Source organism: Emydura macquarii, unplaced genomic scaffold (assembly GCF_026122565.2).
Source record: "Emydura macquarii macquarii isolate MOO-44397 ecotype Brisbane River unplaced genomic scaffold, CSIRO-AGI_Emac_v2 contig_306, whole genome shotgun sequence".
NCBI lineage: Eukaryota > Metazoa > Chordata > Testudines > Chelidae > Emydura > Emydura macquarii.
In genome coordinates this window covers 10,540,449-10,553,088 of record NW_027130443.1, presented here as the reverse complement: position 1 = coordinate 10,553,088, position 12,640 = coordinate 10,540,449, and the positions used below count along the sequence as shown (strand labels likewise).

The window sequence follows — 12,640 nt, the reverse complement described above, 5'->3', positions numbered from 1 at the left end:
GGTGCATCCTGGCAGTCATATATGCCCAGTGCCTCAGGGCAGGTGAAGTCTGGCTGAGGGGCCCGTCCACATAGGAGAACGGGAGTGCAGGACACCCAAACGGCAGCTCCTCTGAGGCACCAGGGCAGCGTTTCAGAATCCCAGGGTCGTGCTTCTCCAGGGTTCGCTGCTAAACTGAAATGTCCTGCAGAAACCGGAAACTTTCTCTGCAAAATCCCATTTAGCTGAAATTCCAGATTTCCAGCCAAGAACAGTTTAGATGGAAAATTTCCAACCAGCCCTAACTGCCAGCGCGCCGTAGTCAACAGGTCAAGGCTGCTGGACGGAAGGCTTTAAAGTGACAGAGGCGGAGGATGGCTATGGAAAAACCTCGGGGCTTTGATAGGGATGCAGACCGGCGTTCCTGCTGCCCTGCTCTGAGGCACAGCTATGGAGCTGTGGCTCTGCCCTCAATGCACGGACAGAGAAAGGAGCTTAGCTCTGCACTGCTTGGGGAGAGGACGGGAAAACCGTCAGCAGCTCCTGGCCGGAGGGAACCTGGCCACTGGGCTGCAGAGAATGTTCAGCTGCGTGTGTTAGACGCTCTCCCATGTGCAAGGAATGGGGAGTTCAAGTCCATTCTATTTCCTGGCAACCCCCAGCTGACTGGCTGTGTCTGAAGAAGTTGAGCTGTCTCCTACATAATCCGTCAGCTCCCTCCACCGCGCCCTGTTTCCCACCAAAGGCCCCCACGGCCGTGCACAGCTCTCCCCCAACACCCGGCCTCACTTACAGCAGATTGGGAGATGCTCCTGGTTTGGAGAAGCCAAAATAGCACGGACGTGTCTGCAGGGGTGGGAGGCATTGTTCAGAATGAACTCGCTGCTCGTGGGAGGATGAGCCCTGCAGTCTGCTCTCAGGCAAAACGCCCAGTGATTTCCAGGGGGGCTTTGCTTGAGTAACATCGGAGTCAAAAGCTCAGGATTTAGCCCAATTGTAATAACAGATGATATGTATTACCCCTTATCAAAGCCCTACCTACAAACCTCACAGTGAGCTACGGATGGACCAGTTCTCCAAGTCACAGGCGGAGAAACAGGGAGATTAGATAAATAAAATCAGTGGCAGGGCCTGGAATAGAACCCAGGAGTCCTGGCAGCCCACCCCCACTTTAGCGCTACACCACATTGCCTCCTCAAGTCAGGCCTGGAACTCGGGCACCCTGCCTCAAAGCGCCTGCTCAACCCACGCTGCCTCAGACCCCCTACCAGTGCCCCAGAGCTGGGTGCTCTGCGCTGTCCGAGACCTGTGCTGTGAATCTGGGGTTCCAGGTGGCTGTTTCTCCACGCAGGATCCAGCCAGCCCACGTGCAAAGGGAACTGGGTCTCCCCTGCGCGATATTCCCGTCAGCCCCGAAGAACGTGGCTTCTTCCAGCCGACCTGCATGGCGCTCACAAGTGGGGGCTACAAATGGCAGAGACACTCCACAGCCAGGCCAGGGAAGGAGGGGCAGGGTGAGATGAAGGGCATGGGGAAGTGAAGATGCAACGGATCAAGTGGTTAGTGCAAAGCCAACTAGCAACTTCATTGGCCTCCAACCTCTCGGCATAGCCCTTGGTATCCTGCTAGCTCCTTCTCTGGACCAGCTCCCGCCTTCCATGGCCCCTCTTTTCTGCACCCACCAACGGCCTCTCACTCCCTTTCCCTTCACCTCCGGATGGTCCTCTCTCCATCCCTATAGGCCTTCGCCATTACCTCTGGATGGTTTCTTCCAGCTCCTTGGTCTTCACTTCGTCTTCCTGCATCTGCTTCTTCATGGCCTCGTCTTCCTTGGAGGCGGACGACGGGGCACCTTCCAGCAGCCACCTCTCCCTCAGGGCCTTTGACTAGGTGGGGAACACAGGGAGACCGGTTATTTTCCTCCCACCACCTCCTCTGCAGTAGGGACACTGGGACGAGCACTTGCGGTCCCCGGGCGCACCACAGACGCAGCAGGGAGGAAGCTGGGCACGGGGGTGCTCGCCTAATGGGCCTCCTTGTGCGGTACCATGACACCTCCGACTGCTATGTGCAACGGGAGGAGCGGCGGGGCAGAGTGTTATCAGGGAAACACGTTGGCCGGGGAATGATGACCCTGCAGAACATGAGCCAGCAAGGACACCACTCTGCAGCATGGGGCTGAATCCACCTATGCCGTCGCCCAGTACTGTAGCATCTGGGCGGGAATCCGCAGGGACTTCATCGAGTTTAAGGCCAGATCATCCAGTCTGATCTCCTGTATAACGCAGGCTAGAGCATGTCACCCTCTCACTCCTGTACTGAGCCCAGTAACGGTGGCGAGAGCATCTTCCAAGGAGGCATCTTGCCTTGATCTGAAGACATCAAGAGACGGCCAGTTCCCCACCCCCGTTACTCAGGTCAAACACCCAGTGAAGGGTTCATTCAGGGCTGGCTCAATTAACTCCTTCCCTCCCGCCCAGGAAAACCAAGGGACCGATGAGCGCTGGCTAAAAACTCTTTCATCTGAAAGGACTCTGTCCCTGTAGGAGATGCTCCTGTAGCTCAAGCAGCAGCAGCCTAGGCTTTAGGAGTTCATGGTGGTAGGTTCAGGCCCTGCCAAGGACCACGGGGGTCTGCAGATACACCCATGGCATGCTAGCCTGGTGTGGTTTTAAACCTTATACGGCCTGGGGCTCCCCATAGCTGTGTATAACCCACATCAGAGTGGCTCAGGCACAGCCACGCAGACTCGGTGCAGGAGATGAGGTGTGAGGGTTGTTCTCTGGGAGGAGGGAAATGCTGCTTTCCCCTCTCCAGAGATGCACTCGGAGCCAGGCTCTGTGCTGGCCTTGCTGTTCAGATCAGGCCCCTGGGTTAGTCTGCATGTGATCACAGCTGTTTCTAGCAAGCAGGGTGCCCAGTTCAGTGCGCCACGGCGCATTTCTTAGGGTGGGCGAATCAGACCTCAGACTTTACAGTAGCCGGCTGGCTCATGCGAGCAGGGCATGGCTGCTCTCCAAGCTGCTCGTTCCACTCTGGAAACCTTTCTGAGGAAGCACTTAAAAGCAGCACGTCTACTTCCCGGATCTTTTCCCGTTACCCCCGGTCTGTAAAGCTGCCACAACACAGCTTCTCCTGGCCTCCTCCCAGACACGGGGATACCAATTGCTCACCCTCTAGTCAATCATAGGCGCCCCGGGGAGGTGACTGTGCAATGACTCACCGATCTGGATGCCTGGGTGCGGAGGGGAAGTGGATAAAGGATGAAGGACGTTTTAAGGGTCAGACCCACTAATCATGTGAAAAGCATCTCACAGCCTTCCCTCCCCAGCAGCCTATTTCACAGCTCGCCCCTGAGACGCAGAGCAGCAATGGGCCAGACTTTTAAACATATTTTAGTGCCTCACTCCTGAAATTCATGGGAGTTAGGCACCTCAATACCTTGACAAATCTGGTGCTAAGTGATTCGCCCAAGGCTGGACAGGGAGTCTGGGAAGTGACCCCAGGTCTCCTAAGCCCCAGGCTATCACCTGAACCACTGGGCCCGCTTTCTCAAGGACACTGGACTGAGCTTATGGGCATGTTTTGTGGCTCCTGGGCCGCCTGTTTGCTCGGGTCTGGCTCCGGTCCAGCCCTGCAGCATGGGCCCCGATCCGTGTCACTACCTTTAGGTGCTGTAACTGGCGCCGGTCATCTTCGAGCTGCCGCCTTTTATTTTCAATCTCGGTCTGACGTTTCCTCTTCTCCTGAAAGCAGGAGGAAAAGAAGAAGAAAGGGGAAAAGAAAAATGACTTGATTATTATTAATAATTATTATGACAGATGTGCCAGGACTCATCTTGGAGAAGGCGGGGGGTCCCACTGACTTCAGTGGTGAGGGGGGAGCTCAGCTGTTTAAAGCCAGGCGTGTGCTTGAACACCTGGCTGACTCCGGGCTCTCGGGGAGGTCTCCAGCCATTTCCACCGGTGGTTCAGAATCCGTCCCTCCTGGAACCTCCAAAGCTGCTGAGCAATTTCCTCCATCTCCCAGCATGAATGGGGCGTCAGAGGCAGGACTTCCCATGACACAGTGGGCAGGTGGAGGGCCATGTCCGTAGCTGGCGTATGCATCGGTACAAACCCACCTAAGCCAATAGGAGCTAGACTGATACACACGCAGGGATTCTGGCCTGATGCTTTCAGAGTTGATTTTAACTGGTTTGATTTTTCTCACTGACTCGGGAAATTCCCCCCCTCCGCCGAGTTCTTCAGCTCAACAGCTGAGATTTCTCCAGTCTCAGCCCTTCTCCATCACTGTGGTATGCAGGATGTGTGGATAGGTCAGGCCAGGGAGGCTGCCTCCTCCACATTCCTCTCCTTTTCTTTCTCTCCTTCTTTATTGTTTGTTCCTTCTATTTCCCCCCCTTCTCTAATTTCTCCTCGTTTTTATCTTGCCCAGAAACTGTAGCTACACAATACACGACAAATGCCCAAGCAATGCAAAACGACACACAGCAACTACACTCCCGCTGCTCACCACCACCACAGCGCACAGCAGCTGCATTTGCAACAACCAACGACACAACCAAGGAGCATGACAGCGATACAACCAGTGCGCTGCAACTGCACAGCGTGTGACAGCCGCACACTGAATGCAGCCCGAGTCCCATCTTTGGCTGCCTAGAGAAATGGAAATTGCTGCCCGACCCAATGGCCTGGATCTCCGAGCAGCGTGGCCTCGCGGCCCGGGGCTGGATGAGGATTGATTCGCTGTATTTCACCTTTGATCAATAGCGACTGATCTGGCGAGTCAGTAAAGAGGAGAGAGCGGGGCAGGAGCCAGGTACGTTGTGATGGTTGATATCAAGGCAGCTGTTGTGTCTGCTCCAGGTCCTGAGAGCAGAGAGGCCTTTTCCCCGGGCTAGAGGGTCTTCCTTTCAGATTAAGGAAAACGACAAAGAAAGAACAAATATCAAGGCCCAAGCCTTCCATTCCTCCAAATTGGAATTGCCCAGGCCAGGATTCCCCGTTGCCTTCAGATCACTTGTGCAACTGGCACATGCTCAGTCTCACTCCTGCTGCAATGGGCCTCCTGGGGTATCTCTACGGCCGGGTGATCCAGCTGTGGGTAGCTGGGATGAAGTTGGGCTGCCCTGAGGCTGCAGTCATGGGTGCTCAGCAGCTCTGAAAATCAGGACTTGGCTGCCCCTGGAGAGGGACTCAGGAGAGCTGGGTCTGGCTCTGCCACAGATTTCCTGTGCCCTTAGGCAAGTCACTTCATTGCTTTGTGCCTCAGTCTCCCCACCTGTAAAATGGCGATAATAATCCTTCCTCTGTCTATTCAGATTGTGAGCTCTTTGGGGAAAGGACTGTCACAACAGGGCCTTGGTCTCAGCTAGGCTCTCTATATATTACTGTATTATTAGCTGTGCAGCCACTTGGAGTCCCAGCTGGAAGGACCGAGCGCGGGTGGACGAATGTGCTGTGGCTCCGGGCTTCATCGGACATCTGCAATGTACTCCTTTTACGTATTGGGCGTTCCTGAAATATTTTTGCCCTTCACTTAACCCTGTCTTCTCCCAGGAGAATTTTAATTTAATTACATTGGCTGAAGCACGTGTATTTCAGACTAAATGGGAGCCTGTGCTACTCAGACAATAACGTCTCTTGTTTGCAACTGATGCCTGCTCTAATTTGAAGGAAACAACATTCACACACATGCCCAGAACTCTTGTTTTTCCAGAGCCAGAGTGAACTCGGACCCCACATATTATTACTAATAATTATTTCTATTGCAATAAAACCTAGAAGCCCAGCTGAGATCAGGGCTCCATTGTGCCTGGCACTCCACAGAGTCATGATGAGAGATGAGTCCCTGCCCCAAAGAGCTTACAAATGAAACAGAGACAGACAAAGGGTGGGAGGGGAAACTGAGGCACAGACAGGGGACATGACTTGCCCAGCATCACGCAGCAGGTGAGTGGCAGAGCCAGCGGTAGATCCCAGGGCTCCTGACTCCCAATCTGGTGCCTTATCCACGAGATCACACTGCATTTCTATCATGCCTTCTCTAAGATCTTTACAAACACAAATGAGTTGAGCCCCCTAAACTGCACAGTGAGACAGGGAAATCTCATTACCCCGTTTTTACGGCTATGGGGAACTGAGGCACACAGGGTGGGAGGGAACTTGCCCAAGCATTCACAGGAAGGCAGCAATAGAGTTGAAAACGGAGCCCAGGAGTCCTGACTCCCAATTCCTTGCTCTGACCACTAGACCTCACTCCTGCCACAGCTGGAAAAAGGACCCAGCCTCCTCTACTCCCAGTTCCAGGTATTTAACCCTAAGACTGCTGTTCCTACTAGACTGCTGTTCTAACCCCGTCAACACCAGGTCACAGCGGGCTAGACCAGCCAGAATGACCTCCTGCAAGGATGATTACTCCTATTCCACAGATGGAGGGCTGAAGTAACTTGCCCAAGATCATGCAGCAGATCAGTGGGAGCGCCTGGAATAGAGACCAGCTCCCCTGGGTGCTAATCTAGTGCCTCTCTCCACTAGTCCTCACTGCCTCATAGACTGGGCCTTGTTTTTTTCCCAAATGTCTCCACCTGGAAACAAGAAGAGACGTGGATTTCCCCAGCCCGCAGGGAAGATCTGAGTCGCCTCCAGTCCCTGCTCAGAGGTGGGGGTCAAGTCCTGATTATTTCATCCGAGTCAGTTCAGCCATGTCCCGATCCCCGGAAGCGTCTCATATTTTCTTGCCCGCCCCAGAACAATTTGCCTTTTGTGTGGCAGAGATCGGCTCGATAGTGAGCGGGGACTGGAAAGCTGGCAGGCGAGGCCACCACACGAAGGTGCAGGCTGGGAGCCAACAGGCAGCCATGGGGAAAGGACCACGCTTGCCTCTGTCTCAAAGGATGACCAGGCGGAGAAGGTGTCGCCCAGCATTTACACACCTTCGGGCTGGCTCTGCGTCCACATGGAGCTGGGGCGAGGGGGGCTTCCATTACTTACAAGCCACCTGAAATCTCTGAGCCTGATCCTTTGGCAGTGCAGGGCGCTGGGCATCTTGCTTGAGAAACTCAGCACCTAGCTCCTGCCAGGCGATGGCCCCTGTTCTCTTGACAATCATACCCCTTCGTGGGCCCTTACACCGCCCTTTTCTCTCTGGGTTTTAGAAATCAGGCCCCCGGCCAGGAAATCATGGCATTTACCGGATGCGAAAGCCCCACCGAAATTGACTCCACCTTCCAGCCCTACAGGCTGTTGGGCAGGAGCCAGCAACGATGCAGTTCAAACCCCACATCACCCCCCATTACCCAACAGGCAGGGGAAGGCAGCCACCATCTCCCTTCACCCACAGCTCGGCTGACCTGCCTCTGTGCGTGCGCCCTCACAATCAGACCAGAGCCTGGATACGGTTCACTCAGCCGGCCTGGTGCAGGGTCCTGGACGGCCACCAATGAGTGAGTCAGCCTCCGCCAAAACCTCGGTCAGCTGAGCGGGCACAGGCATCGTGTTTGCAAGCAAGAGAGGCAAGGAAGAAACTGCCCACCCAGGGGGCCTGATCCCAGAAATTACGAGCCTCAGTACCTCTGGCCCTGGGTGTCTTTCCATTGATCTGGATCAGGCCCAGACTGGGGAAGTAGTAACAGTAATTAATAATCAGACAGTAATTTGCCTTTCACCCCTGCCTCTCCCAGGGGTGAGTTAATTAATCCATTAAGCCAGTCACAGCTGCCCAGCCAAATAGCTGTAGCCCCTCCCCCATGTTTTACAAGTGGGGAAACTGAGGCCTAGAGATTTCCCCAAACTCATGCAGGGAAGCAGTGGCAGAACCTAGAAAAGAGTCCAGGAGTCCTGACTCCCGTTTCTCTGCTCTAAAAACCAGCCCACATCATTCCAGAGCAGGTAACTGTGATCCAAGCTCCTGGCGGTTTGTGCTCTTTTTCTTTGAGTTAGTCATCAGCAATTCCCCTGGCGTCTAAATGATCCTTTTTGGGGAGGAGGGAAGGGGAAGGGACTGTCTGAGTTATTCTTCTGCGGCTCCTTGTCTTCCTTCTGTCTGTGCTCCTCTGGGTTCTACACTTCGGCCTCCCTCCAGGGCAATCAGTGCTCACGGGGATGGCCGTGCATGATGTAGCAGCAAGTGAGAGCAGGAGGCCTGAAACCCAGCATACCAGGCTGAGCCAGAAGGCCTAAACCGAAAGATGGGTTAAGTCTGTTATAGAGCCGAGGACACAGGCGTCAGGCTGTGAACTTACGACCTCACTGAAACTGGCAAGAAGCGCTGACCCCACAAACCCGGATATTCCAAACCATCACTAATATCTAAGAACACACATCGGAGACGGACAGTGCCAGGACCAAGGAGATAACAAGGGCCCCCTGACCCCTGAAACGACACGTTGATGGATAGAAATGTCTGAGACTGTGACAAATAGAGATATTTTGCCGGAACCACACAGTGCAAGGTGAGGGGTGGTATCAGACCACGTCAAGAGGGTGGCAGCTCCTGCGTCGAAGGGGCAGAACGAAATTGCCTGGAACCGTGTATAAAAGAGGGTGTCCGAGGGAATGATGCTGTCCAGCCCAGGGCAGAACGGGGAGTCCCACCGTTAAGTTGTGCCCAGTCCGTTGTGACGGAGCACTCCTATTGGCAGTGTGCTGGTAGAGACCCTGTAGATCGCTTCTCATTGTGCTTCACCTGCCATAAACCTGGCCTGCGGGCCTTTATGGCTCACCTGATCGGTGGTCGTGTGGATTCATCCGCTGGTGAGTGCCGTCTCGGTTCCCTGTGCAGAGCTGGGACAGCCCCTCCACGAGGGACACACGCACGCAACCAACACTGACAACTGACAACACCTGACTACCAAACAGCCCATTCTCCCTCTTTGTATATTTCCCACCCTATCTGAACCCCAGCTCTATTCTTTCCCCTTTCCCCCACTGGATTTTTCTTCCCCTCCCTGCTCCTCTTAGCTCCTCACCTCTAAACAGAACTCAAGCGGGGTAGAAGTTGGGCCAAATAAATCCACCCGTTCCTACCGCAAGCACACGTGTGCAACCAGATCTGCAAAGACTAATGGATATACTCCATGCCTTTCACTCACTGATGCCCAGATACACAAATACTCACAAGGGGATACACAAGCAGTCTCACCCCCCATTCAGATGCACAAAGCAAGTGATCCTCTGTGCAGTGTTGCTGTGTGGTTTTCCAACAGCGGCTGTGCTCCAACCCAGAGGTGGCTGCACTTCAGTGCTGAGTCTTGTACTTTGGGCTGAAAGTTGCTATAGAAACGCAGGAGATTAGCGAACACAAGCTTTCTCCCTTATGTCACATCTGCACCTTCCTCCTTATTCAGGCTATAGAGGGGAATCTGCGCACCTAGCTGCTCTGTTAATCGAGTGGAGAAGATGAGGCCCTAGGAGCTGCTGTATCTCCTGACGACATATTTAGTTGCCATGGCGGTGTGAAGTCAAAAGCAGGGGGGAAAGGATGGTGGGAGGGCTGCATGGGTAGGGGCTGGTGTTTGAGGTGGGCTGTGGGAGACAGAGAATTTCTTTGCACAGCCAGGGGAAAAGAGTGAAAGGTGCTTCCATCAAGGGAAATTCACCCTTGCATGGAAGGCGAAGATGGTCTACACACCACAGAAGCTCTGGGAGTTAAACTGGAGCCCGGGCCTTATGCAGAGGAGGAAATTTTATCCACTGAGGTTTAAACGTTGATACGTTCATTGCTGTTCTGGCTAGCCACGCAGCCTCGAGTTTTGCTGGTGATAAATAAATGAGTTAAGCTACCAAAGTCAGATCCGGATCTGCAGCTACATTCCCTGTCGTTTCCAACCCCTGGGTTAGCTGCAAAATTTAGTTTTAAGCCTCAAAAAAAACAACAACAAAAAAGCTTGGGGGTGTTGAAATCCGGGGCCCAATTCTTTGCTGGCGTAATTCGGACTTCACTAGACTTACACCACCTGGGAAGGTGGCCCCTGGAATCTAGGCTTGGGCCTGCCCCAGCTCTCATCCCTTTTTAAACGTCCCTTGTTTTGAAAGGCATTGCTCATTTCAGTCCCAAAACTTTCTCCCTTCCACACTGGAGGGTATTGAATGTTGAAAGCATCTAGGTGGATGGATTCCATCCCCCCGCAGCCTGAAAAGGAGGAAGGTGCAGATGTGACATAAGGGAGAGAGCTTCAGTGTGTGCTAATCTTGTGCATTTCAACAGCACCTTTCAGCCTACAGTGCCTTATAAACCATATGCAAGACCCAGCACTGACATGCAGCCACCTCTGGGGTGGAGCACGACAGCTGTTGAAATACCACACAGCAACACTGCGCAGGGATCACTCGCTTTGTATATTTGGTCCTTCTGGGCACTGCATTTAGATCAAAACGAACGTACTCTTGCCCGGGGTTTACAGAAAGAGCTATTGACGCTACAGAAAGGGATCCCACCGGCATTATAAGGTTGCTGCATGAATACGTTCTATTTATCCCTCATTCCAGCTTAGTGTGACACCTTGCAACCCAAGTGTGGGCCTTGGCATATTGGTGTTGCCACCAAATGGTCTGGAGAGGGGCCATTCGCATTGCCACCGAATGGTCTGGAGAGGGGCCATTCGCATTGCCACCGAATGGTCTGGAATGGTGGTTTGGTTTTGTTCCATGCCACGTGCAGGCAAAGCTGCTACCTGTAGCCAGACCCCCTGCTTGAGGCCCGATGTATTCAGTGCACGATAACGAAGACGGGAGGAGATGGGAAGGGACCACTTACTGCTATGGCCTGCAGCCTCTCTTGCTGAATGGTGCTGGCCTCCGGGATCCTGCAACGAGAACAAATGAACCGTCAGAGTGCAGGACGAGAGACTAGCTGGGGAAGGGGAGTGTGTGTGTGTGTGTGTGTGTGTGTCCGTGAATAGAATCATTGTGTCACCCAGCTAACCGGACGCAGCACACAGACAATGACTGAACTTTTCCCTTCCTTTGCAACCCTCCCTCAGCTCTTTGTTTATCCTGTCTGTGCACTTGTTGCTAAAGCAGAGAGCTCCTTGTCCGGGCAGCCTGTGAACGGGGTCTTTCCGCTGCCCTCCCAGCGCCTCCACCGGATCCCGTGCGGCCTTTTGGATTTCGCTGTCGCTGGGGGCTCAGTTTCCCCAAGCCGGACTTTAACCAGACAAACGGAGTTTTGTGGATGAGCCAGCTCCCTGCCCTTGTCCAGACAGGGAGCTGACGATGAAAAGAGCGCTGCAGACAGCCTCCCTCCAGCTACGAGGCAGGGAGAGAAGCTGTCAGAATGGGAGGAATCCTCCCAGCTGCCAAGGCCCTGCTTCAGCACCCCCGGGAGAGCAGCTGGGCTAGGTGGGAGATTTTGGGGGTGAAACTGATAGGGAGGGAGAAGCCTGCTGCACTCCCCAGATCAATGCAGCCTAATTCGAAGGCAGCATAGTCGAGTGGCTTGGGACTTCTGTTCTATTCCTTACAACGGGGTGACCGGGGGCATGTTACTTAGCTTCAGAGCGGGACGAAGAACTGATTTTTCAGTTTGGCGGCTGAATGAAAAATCGGAACTTTTTTTGATTATTTTGGTTCAAACAAAATGTTTCATTTGACCCCCCCCCAACTGCGGTTTTGTTTTTTGGTCTTTTTGCTTGTTTCGTTTAGCGTCCAGGTGTTTATTTTACCCTTTTTGGAAAGGAACGAACGAACAAGCTCAACTTCGCCACAAAAACTTCTGTTGGAAACGAAAAGCGGAAAAAGTTTGACTTAAAAAAAAAAAATTTTGGCCAAAATGATTTGTCAAATTTGACCCTCGTTTGCAAATAGTTTTCAGTGGACTCAGAATGTGGTTTTTGGCACATCAGCGATTCCTCTGAAAACTTTCATCCAGCTTGACTTAGCTTTTCTGTGCCTCTGTTTTCCCTCCCACATTTGTCTGTTGGTTGAAGTTCACGTCTCTGCCCCCTCCCCCCGCCATCCTGAGCAACACAGCTGTGTTGGCAAACATTTGTAGTGTAGATCTGGGCTTATTCCAGTATAACAGCAGCTTTCCCCAGCAAGTTCCCCAGCACGCTGCAGTCCAGGGGAGTTCACACAGCCTCTGGACAGATGTTACCCTGAAGAATCTTTACTGCCGACCTACAGAGCTTTCCCCTGGGGGTGCAGGGTCCGTCTGGACTCAAGAAGAGAGACCCTCGGGTGTATAAAGACACCAGTTCCAGGGCTGCTGGGAACGCCCTGATCCTAACTCCCCTGGACAATTCATTCCCTCTGCTGCCCTCTGGCTCCAGCAGTGCCCTGAGCCCCGGTGCTTAGGGAAGGATCTGAGCGTTTCTCTCGGCGGATGCTGGGAGCAGCCCTGTCGCTGTCTCAGAACGAGGGCAACCAAGGGGAGGACAGGCAGAGAGGACACCCAGGCAGGCAGCTGCAGCCCGCGTTTGCCACCGCTCAGGAATAAGCAATGCAGCAGACTGAGCGCCCCGGGGCTGGCCTGGGTTCTCCTGGGTGCTGCGCTTCGTCACGTCCAAACTACCCTGCTGCATGCCTCAAGCCAGCGACGGACCCAGCACACGCAGCCCAGGGTTTCAGGGCAGAACCACATCTAAAGGCTCCCTCCTAAAAGGCTGCTCCTGGGGCTAAGGTACTGGACTGGGATGCAGGAGATCTTGGTTTAATTCCCT

The 12,640-nt window shown here is 53.7% G+C and overlaps 1 protein-coding gene across 4 annotated transcripts in view; it reads right to left on the bottom strand.

The window, feature by feature from the left end:
* PALM (paralemmin) overlaps positions 1 to 12,640 on the bottom strand; it is a 57,687-nt gene that overhangs the window by 23,465 nt on the left and 21,582 nt on the right. For all 4 annotated transcript variants that reach the window (XM_067558924.1, XM_067558941.1, XM_067558933.1 and 1 more), the window contains exons 2-4: positions 10,738 to 10,786; positions 3,645 to 3,725; positions 1,735 to 1,865 (exon numbers count right to left, since the gene is read on the bottom strand). In XM_067558924.1, the coding sequence (XP_067415025.1) occupies positions 1,735 to 1,865; positions 3,645 to 3,725; positions 10,738 to 10,786 (261 nt within the window). The remainder of the gene's footprint in view (positions 1 to 1,734; positions 1,866 to 3,644; positions 3,726 to 10,737; positions 10,787 to 12,640) is intronic.